This window comes from Suillus paluster, assembly GCF_016628075.1.
Source record: "Suillus paluster strain FC165 chromosome Unknown EDB91scaffold_20, whole genome shotgun sequence".
In the NCBI taxonomy this organism is placed as follows: Eukaryota; Fungi; Basidiomycota; class Agaricomycetes; order Boletales; family Suillaceae; genus Suillus; species Suillus paluster.
Window position 1 is genome coordinate 46,218 of NW_024537580.1, and position 14,962 is coordinate 61,179.

Consider the following 14,962-nt stretch of genomic DNA (forward strand, 5'->3'; position numbering starts at 1 on the left):
CTTTGACGCACTTATCTATAGATTAGATCTTATCAAGACTTTAAAAGATTCTGGCGTCTGCAATCACCTACTACCGTACCACAACTCGCAGGTACGATCCAACATCGTCATCAACGTTAAGCGCGCCTGTGAGAGTTTTACGGCAGCTTCCGAATATCCTTGATTCCTCTCAGCTCGAAGCTCCAAAGTCATCATCACCATGCATCTATCATACCTCCTCGCATTCATCTTTCCCTTCGTATCTGCGTCTCTCCAAGAGCAAATCATAATCCCCCCAATGTCTCAGAATACCGAAGAATCCATTTCCTCACCATTCACAAGCTCCCAGCCCACGCTTGCAGACTTACTGACTATCGAGACCTCAGCGAGTATTTATTACTCGTATGCACGAGAGACGGAGTGGTCGTCCAGGTTCCCTTCCGATTCTGTCTGGTTTACGGTGCTCGTACCGACGAATAAGGCTGTTATGGCGCTGGCGCGGAAACCGTGAGTTTGACAAGTTGTGTATCATGGTATGGACGTGAATGAATTGGTGGCTGCGTAGACACCAAGGTCCGGAGACGGTGGAGCCTCAGCCTGAGATATCAGAACAAGAGCTGGACGAAAGGTCTAAGAGAAATGTCGAGCGATGGGTTTCAGCTCACATCATTCCTGTGAGTTACTTGTTGTCGTCTGCCAAAACTTCCCTAATGGATGTGCATCAAGTATCGCATCTCGTTGTCTGACGCGCCTGTTTCGTATGAAACGCTCCAAGACGGGAGACTCGTTACGTTCACTCCTGTTCCCAAATCAAAGCCTGACTCGCCTGACTGGATGCGGGTGACTTTGGAGGATGGAGTGCGAATTATAGGGATGAGGGAGGTTGGTTCTGTTTCTTTCGTGCACTGTGTTGGACCTTGTTGACTTTATACTCGCAGGCGCAGAACGGTGTGCTGTATCTGATAGATGGAACCGTCGTTCCAAACTAGTTGTAATTTCCATCGTCGCCCGGGATGTAATGTACGACTTTAATTGTGTCTCGCGAATGTATCGGACTGCTCCCTTTCATGTTCAAAAGAGTCCAATAACTGGACAGCGACTGATAACATTGTTGACAACAGTAACGACAACGGACAATGTGATGCTACAAACGAAGGTGGGCGTAGAAAAGTTACATATGCGATCGTGATGCGTTTGGATTGGTAAACGTAAAGAAAAGAGGTTGTTACAATAGAACTTGGCTGCTGTTCGATGGATCGTGCGATGAATTCTAGCTTGGCTTGACATAAAGACGAAAATTTGGTTAATTAGCGCACATGATCCGCGTCTCCGTTCCATGCTGAGAGCAGCAGCGAGCGGCAGAACAGAAGACTTGACCATGGAAGTTGATGTGCACGGTATATGTGGTGGAAAGAAGAAGCGGGGGACTTGGATATGAACGGAAATAAGCAGGCGCGAAATTCGAATATCGAGAGAGTTGGGTGCGAAGATTGTTCGTGCGAGTGAAGCTGAGATGGATAAAGTTATGCGTATACGTTTACGGTTGCGAAATTGATTGCGAATGCGACTGAGACTGATGATGTTGATATTGGTTGATGCGATTAGAACTGCTTTTGTTTATTGGAATGCGAGACAGATGAGCTTCTTCTGGTACTTTTCCGAGATTAATGGAGGAGATGGACCAGCCAGGTATTGACTGAGGTATTGTTCATGTTATAAGAGACGTTTCCAAGTCGAAGACGCCGTGGATGCAGACGAGATGGGGAGAGAATATCGTAGGGATAACAGAGATCGGAATACAAAGAACGGAGGATGAGGCATCCTCAATAGCCATAATAGGCACGCTAAATGGGAGTTAGAACCAAGAAAAGCGGTGTAGAACTGAACGATCGAACCATTCTATCGCTGCGGAATGATCAATAATCAAAAAGGAAAGAAGCAACGCGTAAATGAAACTCACAAGAGCCAGATGACCTTGGACCCTGTCTTACAGCCGCGCAGGGTGACGATATGGCCGCGAATGCAGTCATAAAGCATCGTCCGCTGATCCTTGTCCGCCTACAAAGAAACATAAGGCTTACAATATACATTAACGGCAGCACGGCATACCTGAGGCAACGTGCTAGCAATCAGTTGACTGCCAGTGACCGACAACGCCAAGTCCACAATCATCGCTCGACGGCCCCTTCGATAGAATCAGTATCGTAATAAAATATAAAAGACAATCACAATGTTCATACCCCTTGGCGGGTTCACACATCCGCTTGACAATCCTGTCCAGAGTTTCGGAACCTGTTTCCTTGAGAGCCTTCGTAACAGACTTGTACCCCTGTTCGTTCGTGGCATAATCTAGGAGGTCAGACATGATATGGTCCAGGCACATCTGGCGGTGTTTCGGAGACCCGTGCTCTAGAACTAATATAAAAAGAAGCAACAGTAAGAAGTCACGAACAGGGTCGTAATAGTAGAAGCACTGACTGTGTTGAATACAGTACGAACCCCACTGGTTCTTTGCAATCTCACCGAATACGGTAGGTCCTTGATTTAGCAGCTCATCGATGATGCCATCTTTGGCGGATTCTTCGAGGTTCTCAAATGCGTGCTGTAGAGCGTGAAACATGAGCTACATGACATACGGCGCAGCTGGCCTTCTCACCTGGACAACAAGGGATCCCGTTTCATGACAAGCGAGTGACGCCCATTTCCCTTTAAGGGACTTGTTGACGCTACATGAACATAATAATCGTCAGGACGGCATTAGTCTTCCAGCAAAAAATACCCTGACAATGCGAAAATAGGCGGCGCGGGCGCCGTCCACGTCAACTCCATGATCTGTAAGTATACATGTTGGTCAGGGCCTAACGGCATGGTGAGTCATAACGGGCTGACCTTGCTCCAGACGTGGGATGCGTGCTTGTTCACCAAAGTCAATGCAGGATCCCCGAGGAGAAGCTCGGAAACGATCAGGAGGCGAATACCCTCCTCGCAATCAAGTGCTTTTTGGAGGACGTGGCATCCGTAACAATTAGTCGCAAGGTCGACGACCCGTCCCCTGTTTACAATTAGGGGTCCTGCTTAACGGCAACCTAGGCTAAGAGCATACCTCATACAGTGAACTATCTTCCTCCTTTCCTCGGGGGTCGCTGCCGCTTCAAGACATCTTTGGACAGCCCAATTGCCGAAACTAAAAGCCGCGCAGATTAATATCAGTTTAATTAGACCTTGTCTGTGGTCAGAGAACTGACCGGTGAGACATCATCTCAAAGCCCCGCGCGCAGATAGCATCGACAATCTTGTGACGTTCTTCAAGGTCAGCGACCTTGAGCTTCTGTTGCAAAAAGATAGAAGCTTGCTGGTCAGATGACTTGATGATCCGCGCTACAAACACGTGGTATGGGGGAGACGATGACGGATGGAGAAGCGAAAGGAAGTTGATTGGCTGGGAAGGAAACGTAAGGGCATATACGATAGGAGAAAGCTGAAAGGAAAGTAGTACCTCATGAGTGTGTCCACCCCCATTTTGACGAGGTGGGAATGACGGCTGAGACGGCGAGGTCCTGAGAGGACCCTCCCCGACCGCGACACCGGAGGGGTAGTCGCCGCCAAGCTTCTCCTCGACCCTCAACCACTCGGGAGGGGCGGACAGCTGTTGGGGTTGCCGCCAAGAAACTCTTGATAGTTCTGGATGGCTATGGTGAGCGAACGCGCTATCATAGAACTGCTGGGAGCCAAGGACTGGGGAAGAATTCTCGGAAGACAGCTCGAAATAAGGCAAGGGATTAGGAGGTAATAGGTTTGAAGAAGAGACGCTAGAAAAACGCTGATGCACATTATGAGACATAAAATCGTGCGCCCTCAAGGGCGAGCCATGGTCAAACAGAAGGGAAGAAGGAGATACAGTAGAGTACGAAGGAGCTAGTTCATGAGGTGGATTGATCTTCAAGTCAAAAGAAGTTTTCGCAGGAGAAAGATCTGTAGGCGTCAGGAGCGCAGATGCAGTAGAGCTGGGAGAAAAATCCGGAGAGCCGGTCGATGCATTCTGGGAGTCAGGGTTTTGTGGACGAGAAGGCTGCTGAGTATAAAGAGCGGGAGAGTTCAGATTAAGAGCGCGTAAGAGCTGCTCGACATGCTAAAGGGTTGATTTAATCAGCATATATGCGCTTGAATTCGACGAGAATCGACCAACACTATCGTCAAAATCGGGGCTTTGTTTTTTCCTACCGTCGCCGATCGCACCTACGTCTCTTTTGCGAGACATACCGACAAGGCCGACAGGGCCAAAGACATCTTCACCTCCGTTACCTGAGGTAAAGAAAGCACGGCCGTTCGGAACACGACCGGAGTGCTGCAGATCCCTCTCAGCGTCACGAGAGAAGGTGTCTATAGCTTTTGGCCACGTCGAATCCAATAACTGAGGCTGAGGAGCCCAGATGGACGCAGCCGTGGTCCTGGAACGGGGTGGACTATATTCATGACCAAAGGGAAGGAACGACTGGACATTATCGGTGCTCTGCATGACGGTAGGTGGGGGAAGGATGGTAGATGATAGTGGGCACAAAGAAAGAGGGAAATCTGGAGACGACGACTTTTTATCTGTTCATCGACCCCGCGTTCTGTGACGACGTCAAGGAAAGCAGTCACATTCCTTTTTGGGACGTGATTTGTCCCGTTTTGGGAGCTTCTTCTGCTTCGATCCCGCCACATCTTTTGACAGGCATTCTCCAATGAAACCGGGTTAGATCATGGACACAGGAGGTTCGACCATCAATTGATTTTGTAGCATTCCATGGTCCCTTAGACCACCTTCATCCATCATCCAAATCGTCACGGAAAGTTCAACCTCAAACAGCCAGTACAGTACCTCCCTTGACCGGATCGATCATTCACAAGATCACAATCAAACTCAAGGGAAGCACAAGAATCAAGGGACCTGAAAAAGACGATCAGATGGGAACATATTGTGATTTCTATGCAACAAGTACCATATGCACAAGTACAAATCGTTCGGCAACGGGCGTTTACAGGAACAGTCACATCTGCAGTAAAGAACCGTGCTGTGGAACGAATCATATCGATGATCAAGGCAGCCACAATCACATCTGTAGGAAAGAACCGTGCTGTAGAACGAATCACAACAGTGATGAAGGCTGCGTTTGAATACAAGAGAAGACAAAAGCCGTAAGATAAGTCCTTGGCCATTATCTGAATCAAGTCAAATAGACAACGGCAACGTGCAGCGCAGTCTGATCCCGTCGACAGACGATGTTTAAGTGCCTCGTGGTATCGAGCTGTACCATGAATCTCTAAACCTTGTCTGTCGACTCTGAGAAGGACTGAAGCCGTATCTACGAACCGATTAGTCATCAACGGGTTTGCAAAACAGAAAGGACGAATATAGTTTACCAGGCGATTGATCGTAAACCTCCATGCGCGGAGAAAAGAACTGTGCTGTAGAACGAATCCCGTAAGCCATGCAAACTGCACGAGAAGATGAAGTTGTAAGATAAAGATCTGAACCAAGCCAGCCAGACATGGCAGCAGGCAGTTCAATACAAGAATACGCGCCCAGTGCCATCGACAGACGATGTGTGATCTTCCCTTGCGTAGTGCCATCAAGCCAAGGCAGTTCAAATATCCGCCCAGTGCCATTGACAGACGATGTGTAATCCGCCCTTGCATTGCATACAACTTGCAAAACGGGTTGCACCCCGTCTGTCGACTCTGGGAAGGACTATCTGCGAACCACACGAACAGTCACCAACGGGTTTACAAAGCAGAATGGAAAAGTAGCCCACCAGATTCCACACGTGAACAAAGTCTCGTCTACCGATCAACAACGCAGCTCGGTTGTCCATACAACCCAGTCCCATCGACAGACGATGTATAATCCGCCATTGCATTGCATACAACTTGCAAAATGGGTCACACATTGTCTGTCGACTCCGGGAGCGTTACTATCCATTTGCATTGCCATTTGCTACCCGAATCGACAATGACACCTCGTCTGTCGACTCCGGGAAGGATTGGATGAAGCCATCTGCGAACCACACGAACAGTCACCAACTGGTTTACAGACTAGAAAAAAGAGTAGCCCACCAAGTTCCAAACGTGAAGAAAATCTCATCTATCGATCTATCGATCAACAAACGATGGCAGCAAGTAGCTCGATGCGATGTGACCCGCCCTCTGGTCCCATCGATAGACGATGTTTAAGTGTATCATCGCACTACAGAAAGTGGAAGAAACATGAAACATCGTCAACCGACTCGGGATGAACCGAAGCGCCGTGAACCCGATCAGTCGCTATGACGTACAACCCGTCAATTTCCATATGGGGAGACTCGAGCAAAAGCTCAGGTACCCCCATCGCGGACAGTCAGGGAAGAAAGGGACTAAGAGCGTGAACGCCGTCAGTGCAGACAGCTGCGGACTCATGATGGTCTTCATTCTTCATGTAAGGCACCAACCCTGTTTCATGACTCGGACCCGGCAAAATCCGAAGTATCTGCGAACCCAAGAACCAAGAACTCGAAGAAAACCCATCGATCGGTCAGTCACCATCAAGTAGCAGAAGGAAAAGGTATGTATAGCCTACCAATCCCCGTTGCACTCGAATACGAATTTGGGAAAAAACTGAAACGTTTGAAGTTTGAACCCAAGGACCAAGATAACCCCATCGCAGCAGAAGCTCCAAGCTGACATTGACATTGGCATAGCCCACCAATCTCCACGTCGAACACGAACATACCCGTGAAATGCATCCTTCCTGGTTTCAAACCCCCGTGCCCAAAAGGACAAGGAAGGACCATCGTGAGCAAACCAAGCATACGCCGCTCATCAACCACCAATGGCACAACGCCACCTATACAAATTAGCCTCATATCTCCAGCAAGTCAAATCTCACCAAGCTCAAGTCCCACCAAACGGCCCTGCCGAGCTGACCCCCTGACCCAAAGTTCCCTCACTCTAGTGCCCGCCTCTGTAGCCGTCGGCACAAATGAATCCCCCACAGCCTGGAGACGCCACATCGCGTGCGGAAGTTATGATAACGATCAACCTCTCACACGGTAATCAAGAGACTGCGCCCCTTCAGGAAACGGGTATCTCACGCGCTGGCTGCGAAAGCCGGGCTGGACGGTGATTGCGGGAGACCGTAAGTAGACGCTGTTTACCCTGTACTTTGGAACTTTTGGGAAATGGGTTATTGGATGTATGTACGTCAATCCGCTGCCGGATGGGATTGGGTATTGGGATTGGTAAGGGGGTGCGCCAGGGTGACGGAGATGAAAATGAGGAGACGCGCGCGATTGGAATCGTTTTTGCAATGAGGGAGGATTGTGATGTTGGAGGATTTGAATGGGGAGGGGGAGGGGGAGGCGATGGTGCAATCACCGAATACTTGAGGTGCTACCAGCTCCGCAGGATACGGATGGGCGAGGCGATAAAAGCATTCTGTGGGAGACCCTGGGATAATGCACAATCCACCCACTGCACGACAAGGCTAGAATCAGGTACTGAACCTGCGAAGGGTACGGACCCACATCCCCCGGCCCGCTTGCGCGTCAATGAACGATGCAAAATGGCATCCCCGGGATACTCTGAGGGCCTGGGGCTGTCCAGGCGTCCACAACCTAACTTAACTCTAACACCGATTTGGAAGCCTGAGAGCTAATGAAGGAATACGCACCAGAAGAGTAGCGGAGTTGAATGTAGGGTCGCGTCAGCACTGTCGAGCGCGATGAAGTGCCCAGCGCTGAGCTTTACATTCGAAAGCTCTAAATCTTGTGGAGCAGGTGAGCTTTGAGCTCAGCGTATGACCGTGATCGAAACGGCATGGGGCAATGCTGCAGGATTCGTGCTTTAAGATCCGAAGCGTACGACATTGAAATCTGGAGATTGCGCCCCAGAGGTTACTGGATAGAACATCGAACCAGCCGGGAAAAGTGAGTAGGCGATATGGAGGTCACAGGGACAGCGTTTCAGGCGAGCCACGCTGGCATGGCCACGCATGTAGCCGGGGGACAAAGTTCTAATTGCATGATCTGTGTAGGGTCGATTAAATTGCGTACGGCTGGAGCAAGGGATTCACCAGAGGGTTATACCTTGCGATGATGTGGCAAAGTACGAATAATAGGTGATTGAGAGTTCTGCGAGATTTACGGCGTCAAGAAGACGACAATGAGATGGCTAAAAGTAGCAGTGCGAATGGAGTGAACGGGCCGCCGGCGATAAGGTCGAGAAAGGTGAACTCGCGTGGGTCATGTGGGTGAACGGACTTGCCTTTTTAAGTAGGATTAGGGAGTTGGAAGAATAAATAGGACTGATGGGTGATCGTTGCTGGATTGGCTGGATTGGCGTTGGGGAATAACAAAGAGGCGGATGACTAGAAATCGCGTAAAATGTGGACTGGATTCGTGATAATCGGACTGGTGCGTTGGTTGGAGGGAGTTGAAGGGTCTGTATACAGCAAGGGCGGAAATGAAGTGCGTGGTACGTTTTGACTTGCCAAATCGACAAGTCAGCAATGACGCGGACGAAGCAAGGACACACACGTTTTGAAGTTTTGGACGGGTACCTAGATCAATGGTAAGTGTATTGAAAGACTTCTCAAGGTCAATGGGACGCGGATTAAAGTGAAGTAGTACGGGAAGAGGAGCCGATATAGAGGTTGTAAAAATGGAAGGGGGCAGTACCAGGCAGTGTTACTTGTATTGGAGGTTCCGAGGAGCCACCGATCGTGATCGCCGTGCGTTCGCGGTGTCTCAAATGGGCCGGGGCCGTACTATCGGTTCAGTGAGACGGTTTTACGGAGATATATAGCGAACCTGCAAGGCACGGAGGTGAGGGCCATCGAGGAGAAAAGCTCCAAGATCGAGGTTGGTATAGGGGAATAAGAGACTGCCGAGGGAATAAGATGTCGATGACCTGCGTATATAGACGTAAATTGGGAATTTATCGAATAAAAAATGAATAAAAGAAACTTTGTAGTATAGTAAACGGCGTTGTAAGTACACCATCCTGTGCTACTACGATACTTGAGTTTGATATGTACAATTGTGGGTGGGAACTGATTGTTATAGCGCCCATTGGACCTTTAAATTATGTACATACATCTCGGTATTTTTATATATTCCACAATCATGCCCGATTCACTCGATTCGTTAACGTCGTAATATACCGTATCAACGGAGATACCTCCAAAGGGACACACACATAACAAAACGTTTACCCCGTGTTCTCTAATACATACTTATATCCTCTTTTTTTCTTTTCCTTCTTCTTCAACCATCATCATCATGTTTCAATCTTCTACTCTATGCAAACTTCCAGCTGAAATATTCGAGAATATAGTTCTAGAGCTCATTTCACTCGACTCGACTTCATCCACTTCTGCCATCGTACCCCTCCTCCAAACTTGCAGACACATAAATCACATCCTAGCTTTTCAAAAAAATACTCATCTATATTCTCGCATCTTTCGTTCAAGATTCGACTCGGCAGCTTCCGCTAGAAGACTTGGAGCTCGTACACACCATTCACGCCATCTCGCTCACCAGTTAGCCTGGTATTGCTCAGCTCTAAAATGCATCAGACGCGCCAACATATACGATAAAGGACTCCTCGATGCATTTTGGGCTTGCTTCGCACTCATGTCTGAGAATGACGGAAAGAACCGCCAGCACCTCGAAGCAGCGGGTCTTCCAGATTTCGTGGACGAGTTCGTTCGCAAACGCCTTTACGAGAACAACACATCCACCAACGGCTGGCCTGATGAATCTCCCATCAATTGTCTCGCATTGTGGTTGTTGTGGTTCACGAGTACAGAAGGTATGTCTTACTCTTCTTCCTCAACACACACTCCCTCCAACACAATCTACCTCAGAACGTCTCAAGGCTGAGACTCCTGCCCGTCGCAATGAGTTAATCAAGCTCGTCCTTCCTTTCGTCATCGTACCCTTTCGCGTAAGCCCCATTCCATCATACTCGACCGTCCTTAATCATAACCCCTCTCTAGTACCCATCCGCTTGTGCTCCTCACAACCACTTCATCATGCCCCTCACTAACAATTCAGACGGTCACTTGCGTCAGTCTGTCCTCCCCGCTCACGGCGCCTTCCCACTCTACCGCTCTGGCACTGCTCACACGACTCACTTCTATGATCGCCTCGACCTCGAAATCGGTATCCCACTCGCATCCACCGCCGCTAAACTCATCTTTTTCTCCCGCCGTCAAGTCACACCCATCGGCATCCCAATACATCTCCCTCTAACCCGTCAACACGCCATTCAACTCGGCTTTGGTGACCAAATCGGTCCCACTCAGGAAGACGTCCACGAGCTCAATCATCACCGTGTCGTCAACCACGTTCCTGCTACTCCCTGGGACGACACCGATGACGCCGCTGAAGCATCTCCTAGTTCGATCCAGGATGACGACTGGTACCGTCTCACAGATTGCATTTACCCAATGGAAAAATCCTCCCTGAAGAACACTCATTACACATATGGCTCTGCAACAGGACTCTGGCAAGGCCGTATACTCGTCCGTTCACCTCTTTTCTCCTCCGATATTTTATCTCAAATTTTAACAGGTACCAACCGATAACGCCTTCGCAACTATCCTCCAAAACGTCCAGATGCCCGAAGACTTTACAGAACAGCAGTTATTCCTCAACGCTGCCCCCCTCTTCATGCGCCTCCGCGAATACCACTGCGTCGACCCACAAGACCCCGTACCAACCGGTGGTGCCAACGACGGCTTCGACGATGGTATCTCAAACGCCTGGATCCCAGCTGGCGTACAAATTCGTGAAGACATCGTAAGTTTCACCGCAACGACGAACATGTAGTTTAATTAATTATTGGACACAGCAAGAAGGCAAGCTCATGCTCCAGCACCACGGCCGCGTGCACAAATACGAGGCCTACCGTCCAGGATTCTCAAATTCCCATGACGAGGCTACGTGCCGTGGATGTCAATTCCGCGGGACGTGCGATATTATTTATCGGGAGCATGATGATCAGTTTTTGGCGGAACGGTCCCCTCAGGAAGAGGCTGTCGTTGAGGATGATGGGCTATTTTTGGAAGATGCCGCTGCTCGTTATGACGCGATCATCGATAATGTTTTTCGTCAAAAAGACGATGAGGCTATGGACGAAGACACCGACAGCGCTTCAGTCGCTGAAGACGACGATGAAGACGATGACGAATATTGGGTTCAACGTAAATGCAATGGCGTTCTCGATATCGCACTTATCGGCGAGGTAAGCACCTCTCCCTGCCCATTAATTCTTACCTAAAATATCACTATCACTACAGACGGACTTCAATCATGGCCAAGCATGGAACCACTACAAATTCTACGGGCGCGTACGCGAATGGGACGGACTCGTCGCCCTAGTCCGTATCCCCGCCCAACCCCATCTCATAGCCCAAGGCCTCGGTATCTGGGTCTTCAGCGGCTACATCGTCGGCGGGCGGAACTTTGTGGGTACCTGGCGGGCTATAGGTGGCGCGGATCCAGGTCTTCCGACGCTTGAAAGTTCATTCGCTATGACTCGCCGGGAAGAAGTTTTGTCATGACCGTGGTCGTACTCATAATGGCTATGATTATGACCCTGCGCGGACCCTGGTCTTCTAACGCTTGAAAGCTCATTCGCTATGACACGCCGGGAAGATGTCCATTCATCACATCACATCATGACCGCACCCATACACATACCCATAAGCGTACCCAGAACCATAACCATAATTTTTTTCGATTTCGGTTTCCACGCTCACGCTCTATCGCCCTGTACATCATTCAACCGCTTTGAAGTTTGTTAGATCCATCTTGCGTTCTCTCCCACCGCAATTACATACACGCATATCTGTTTCGTCATCTCATCCCACCCGTATTATCACTCACCACTACTGACTAACTGGTTGACTGATCGACTGGTTGGTTGACTGGGTTTTCCGTTCCTTTGCATGCATATCACCAGATCTCCCTCACTCTAACTCTCACATGTTATTCACGTAATTACCGGTACCCCTTGCATTCTTGGTTTTTGTTTGCATCGCATCCAGATCTTGTTTGTGGACTCTCTGACGTTGTTGTTGTCGTCGTTGTTGTCGTTGTTACAGTAATCGTAGTTTAGACCCTTGTTCACATAGTACCTTTTGTTCGCATAGTATACCACCCATCGAGTCGCTTTTTGGCTTTCGCGTTGTGGTTGCGTTGTATTTGTGCGTTGCGTTGGAACTTGGTGTTGTTGTTTTTGTCTTATCAGCAAGGAAGTCATGCACATGCGCAGAGAATATTATATTTATTCCACTTGCTCCACCTGTTCCTTGGCTTCCTCGCTGTGAACACTTATCTCCATGAGAACCTACATAGCCTATATTCAACTGGTTTCACCCCGCAAGTCGGCGTCGTCGTCATCATCATCATATCATCATCATCAAACATTATTCCGTCTTATCTTCCAGGGCCCACTTCTTAGGAAGTCGACAATCATCAGACTCGATCGATCGGACGGAGCTCAGGACTTTGGCGATCCAAGTTGGGACTCGGAGAAATAGGCGATTCCGAGTTGGGAGAAAATAGGATTGAGTTTACGTTGGTTTGGGTTGTGACGGTGACTTTGAAGGTGCTTTTACTTCCTGAATCCAGGGGGTGGGCGCTACTTGGCATGGTCATTGGTGAGCCATGGTGTCGTTTCGTTTCGTTTTGTTGTAATGGCCGCCGGTGGTTCGTGAGTCCTGACGGGAGTCGGAGTAATACTATTGCGACGCCCGCCGTGCACGTATATGAAAGTCGAAACGAACTGGAAGCGAAGTACATATGGGACCTGCGTTGATCGGGCCGTGTTCAAGACTCGGAGTAGAGGAAGTAAGTAAACCGACAATTGCAAAGTGCTCGTTCATTGCGACCAATTGCGAGTTGTAACGTATATGTCCCAAATTTCCGCGGCGGCAGCGTTCTAGACTTCTGGCATGGTACGAAGTACTACGTACGCTGTGGCCACACACAGAAGATGTGAGGTATCTGTGACGAGCTCCTTTGCGTCATTTACGTTGTATCTTTTGCGTGGACGCGACGGCGTTCTCCTACTCGCGAGCGAGTCGCGACGTTTCAGGCCCTACTCGTACAACGTTTCAGGTTCCTCTTCTCCTCGATCGTGATCCCATCTCAACGTTGCATTTCCCCTAGAACTGGCCAAGAACCTCCAAGCACTGGTCTGCCACAAAAGGTACGTACATTCCCGACTAGTAAAAATCCGAGGAGGCGGCTGCGGCTGAAGCTCGCACGCAAAAGAACAGGATGTGGCAAGTGCGTCACTTACGTTGTATCTGATTCTTCGTTTCCGACTTGGAGTCCTTTGAAATCCTGCTACATAGTACTCGCGCGTCCTCTTCTTCTGCTCGTGAGGGGTGTCACGAGTGTCATTTTACGTCCTATCTTTTGCGTCACTCGCGTGTCCTCTTCAAGCTTCTCCTCGATTGTGATCCCTTCTACGTACATTCCTGCGTTACATCGCAAAGGGTATGCATATCCGACTAGTGAAAGCCCGAGGAGGCAGAGCGATTTACTTATCACGGCTCTAGAGTCTTTTTCAAGACGTCATTCAGAACCATCCGGTTGGCCGCACTTCAAAATCTCAAAAGCGTGGGACGGGGTAGAACGCCACAACGCTCTCCCAGGCAGTCCTTCGTCGCGACGTTGATATGATATGATAACCGGCTCCGAATACTCTCGAGGACGCCGGACTAATCGCGGGGCTTGTATGTATTGGTCACCGCGTCAAAGTTGATCAAGACCTCCGCGGCTGACAGCAGCCGACATCCGATCAATGGTCAGAGGCGACGTCCACTTGTGCAAAAGATAAGATAAGTATGTCAGCGACTAGTGAAAACCCGAGGAGGTAGAATAACTGATTTGTCAGATACGCACTGCGCAGCTCTCTTTTCAAATTGATGGCAGAATGAACTAGCTGCAGAGTGCAGTTTTCGCACTTTGAGTTCTCAGAGGTGGAGAACGCTACAAAGCTCTTCCAGACAGCCCTTTGCTGATTCAGATATTCTCGAGTGTACCAATTGCGGGGCAAGTATTAATATTCATCCCCGCCCTCATATGTTTATCAAGACCTCCGCGGGCGACAGCAGCTGATATTTGCCGACAATGTCGCCCATGTTTTGAGGCGACGTCGACTTTCGCTAAAAAAAAAAAAAGTGGTGTTCTCGTTTGTGTCGTACCTAGTACTGCACCGCCCAAGTACTGATAATTTCTCTCAAATATGTAGAACGCCACTCCTAGGAGCCCTTCGAAGTTCATAATAACCGATTCAAATATTCTCGAAGGCACCATTCTATTGATCCGCGCGTTCATATTTTATCAAGACCTCCGCGGCCGAGAGCAGCCGAGAGTCCCGACAATGTCACTGTCTGGAGGCGACGTCGACTTTCGCTAAAATGGTGTTCTTTGCGTCATATCCACCGAACTCTAAGGCACTCCCTCCTCCTCAGGGTCGTCACAGTTCAGTGGTCGTCGAACAACTTCGTTCAGAGCACGCTGAGGCACGTCGCTAAACTACTCCACTCTGTCAATCTGTTTTGGAGGTTGAAGCGACTCAGGTGAGTATCACAAAAAAGGCGATCTTCGCTAAGTAAGTTTCCTAGCACCCGGGGAGGGTCGAGACTCTGAACCCCAGTGCTCACTACCAAATCTCCAGCCGCAAATTTCGGGGAGGTCACCTAATAGCATTTGCAACGAAAGGAACCGACTGTAACAGGCCCCTAGTACTGTAACTTTCCGCGTCACACGTCGTGGCACCAGTATTTCATAATAAAATACATGAAGCATTCTCCCGTTCATTTCGCAACGCTCGAGACAAACAACAAGCCAAGGTCTCCGTCGGTAACTCCCGGCCCTAACGAGAAGCAGGTTGAACAGGGTTGGGCATGATGGAGTGAAATGCGAGGCTCGCACTTTCATCGAAA

At 49.2% G+C, this 14,962-nt stretch overlaps 4 protein-coding genes across 4 annotated transcripts; 2 read left to right on the forward strand and 2 right to left on the reverse strand.

Moving 5' to 3' along the window:
* Window positions 1–277: 277 nt before the first annotated feature.
* Window positions 278–968, forward strand: EDB91DRAFT_1051678 (uncharacterized protein; the record flags this gene model as incomplete). The annotated part of the gene is made up of 4 exons (XM_041313625.1): window positions 278–486; window positions 545–653; window positions 706–861; window positions 918–968. 4 exons carry the CDS (start codon window positions 278–280, stop codon window positions 966–968), a joined length of 525 nt encoding a protein of 174 aa, XP_041178062.1.
* Window positions 969–1,580: 612 nt separating this feature from the next.
* On the reverse strand, window positions 1,581–4,905 carry EDB91DRAFT_287327 (armadillo-type protein). Its single transcript, XM_041326726.1, has 13 exons — window positions 4,166–4,905; window positions 3,476–4,108; window positions 3,225–3,418; window positions 3,083–3,163; window positions 2,869–3,031; window positions 2,765–2,811; window positions 2,636–2,705; window positions 2,458–2,581; window positions 2,220–2,394; window positions 2,089–2,164; window positions 1,940–2,037; window positions 1,875–1,884; window positions 1,581–1,823 (listed from the first exon to the last, which is right to left on the reverse strand). Exons 1-13 carry the CDS (start codon window positions 4,493–4,495, stop codon window positions 1,803–1,805), a joined length of 2,022 nt encoding a protein of 673 aa, XP_041178063.1. The 5' UTR covers window positions 4,496–4,905; the 3' UTR covers window positions 1,581–1,802.
* Window positions 4,906–9,106: 4,201 nt separating this feature from the next.
* On the forward strand, window positions 9,107–11,779 carry EDB91DRAFT_287524 (uncharacterized protein). The gene is made up of 6 exons (XM_041326727.1): window positions 9,107–9,807; window positions 9,863–9,942; window positions 9,995–10,522; window positions 10,572–10,799; window positions 10,852–11,244; window positions 11,300–11,779. The coding sequence occupies exons 1-6, from the start codon at window positions 9,276–9,278 to the stop codon at window positions 11,561–11,563; spliced, it is 2,025 nt and encodes a 674-aa protein (XP_041178064.1). The 5' UTR covers window positions 9,107–9,275; the 3' UTR covers window positions 11,564–11,779.
* A 535-nt stretch (window positions 11,780–12,314) lies between these two features.
* Window positions 12,315–14,777, reverse strand: EDB91DRAFT_1127138 (uncharacterized protein). The gene is made up of 3 exons (XM_041318469.1): window positions 14,129–14,777; window positions 13,909–14,066; window positions 12,315–13,856 (listed from the first exon to the last, which is right to left on the reverse strand). Exons 1-3 carry the CDS (start codon window positions 14,349–14,351, stop codon window positions 13,767–13,769), a joined length of 471 nt encoding a protein of 156 aa, XP_041178065.1. The 5' UTR covers window positions 14,352–14,777; the 3' UTR covers window positions 12,315–13,766.
* Window positions 14,778–14,962: the final 185 nt, after the last annotated feature.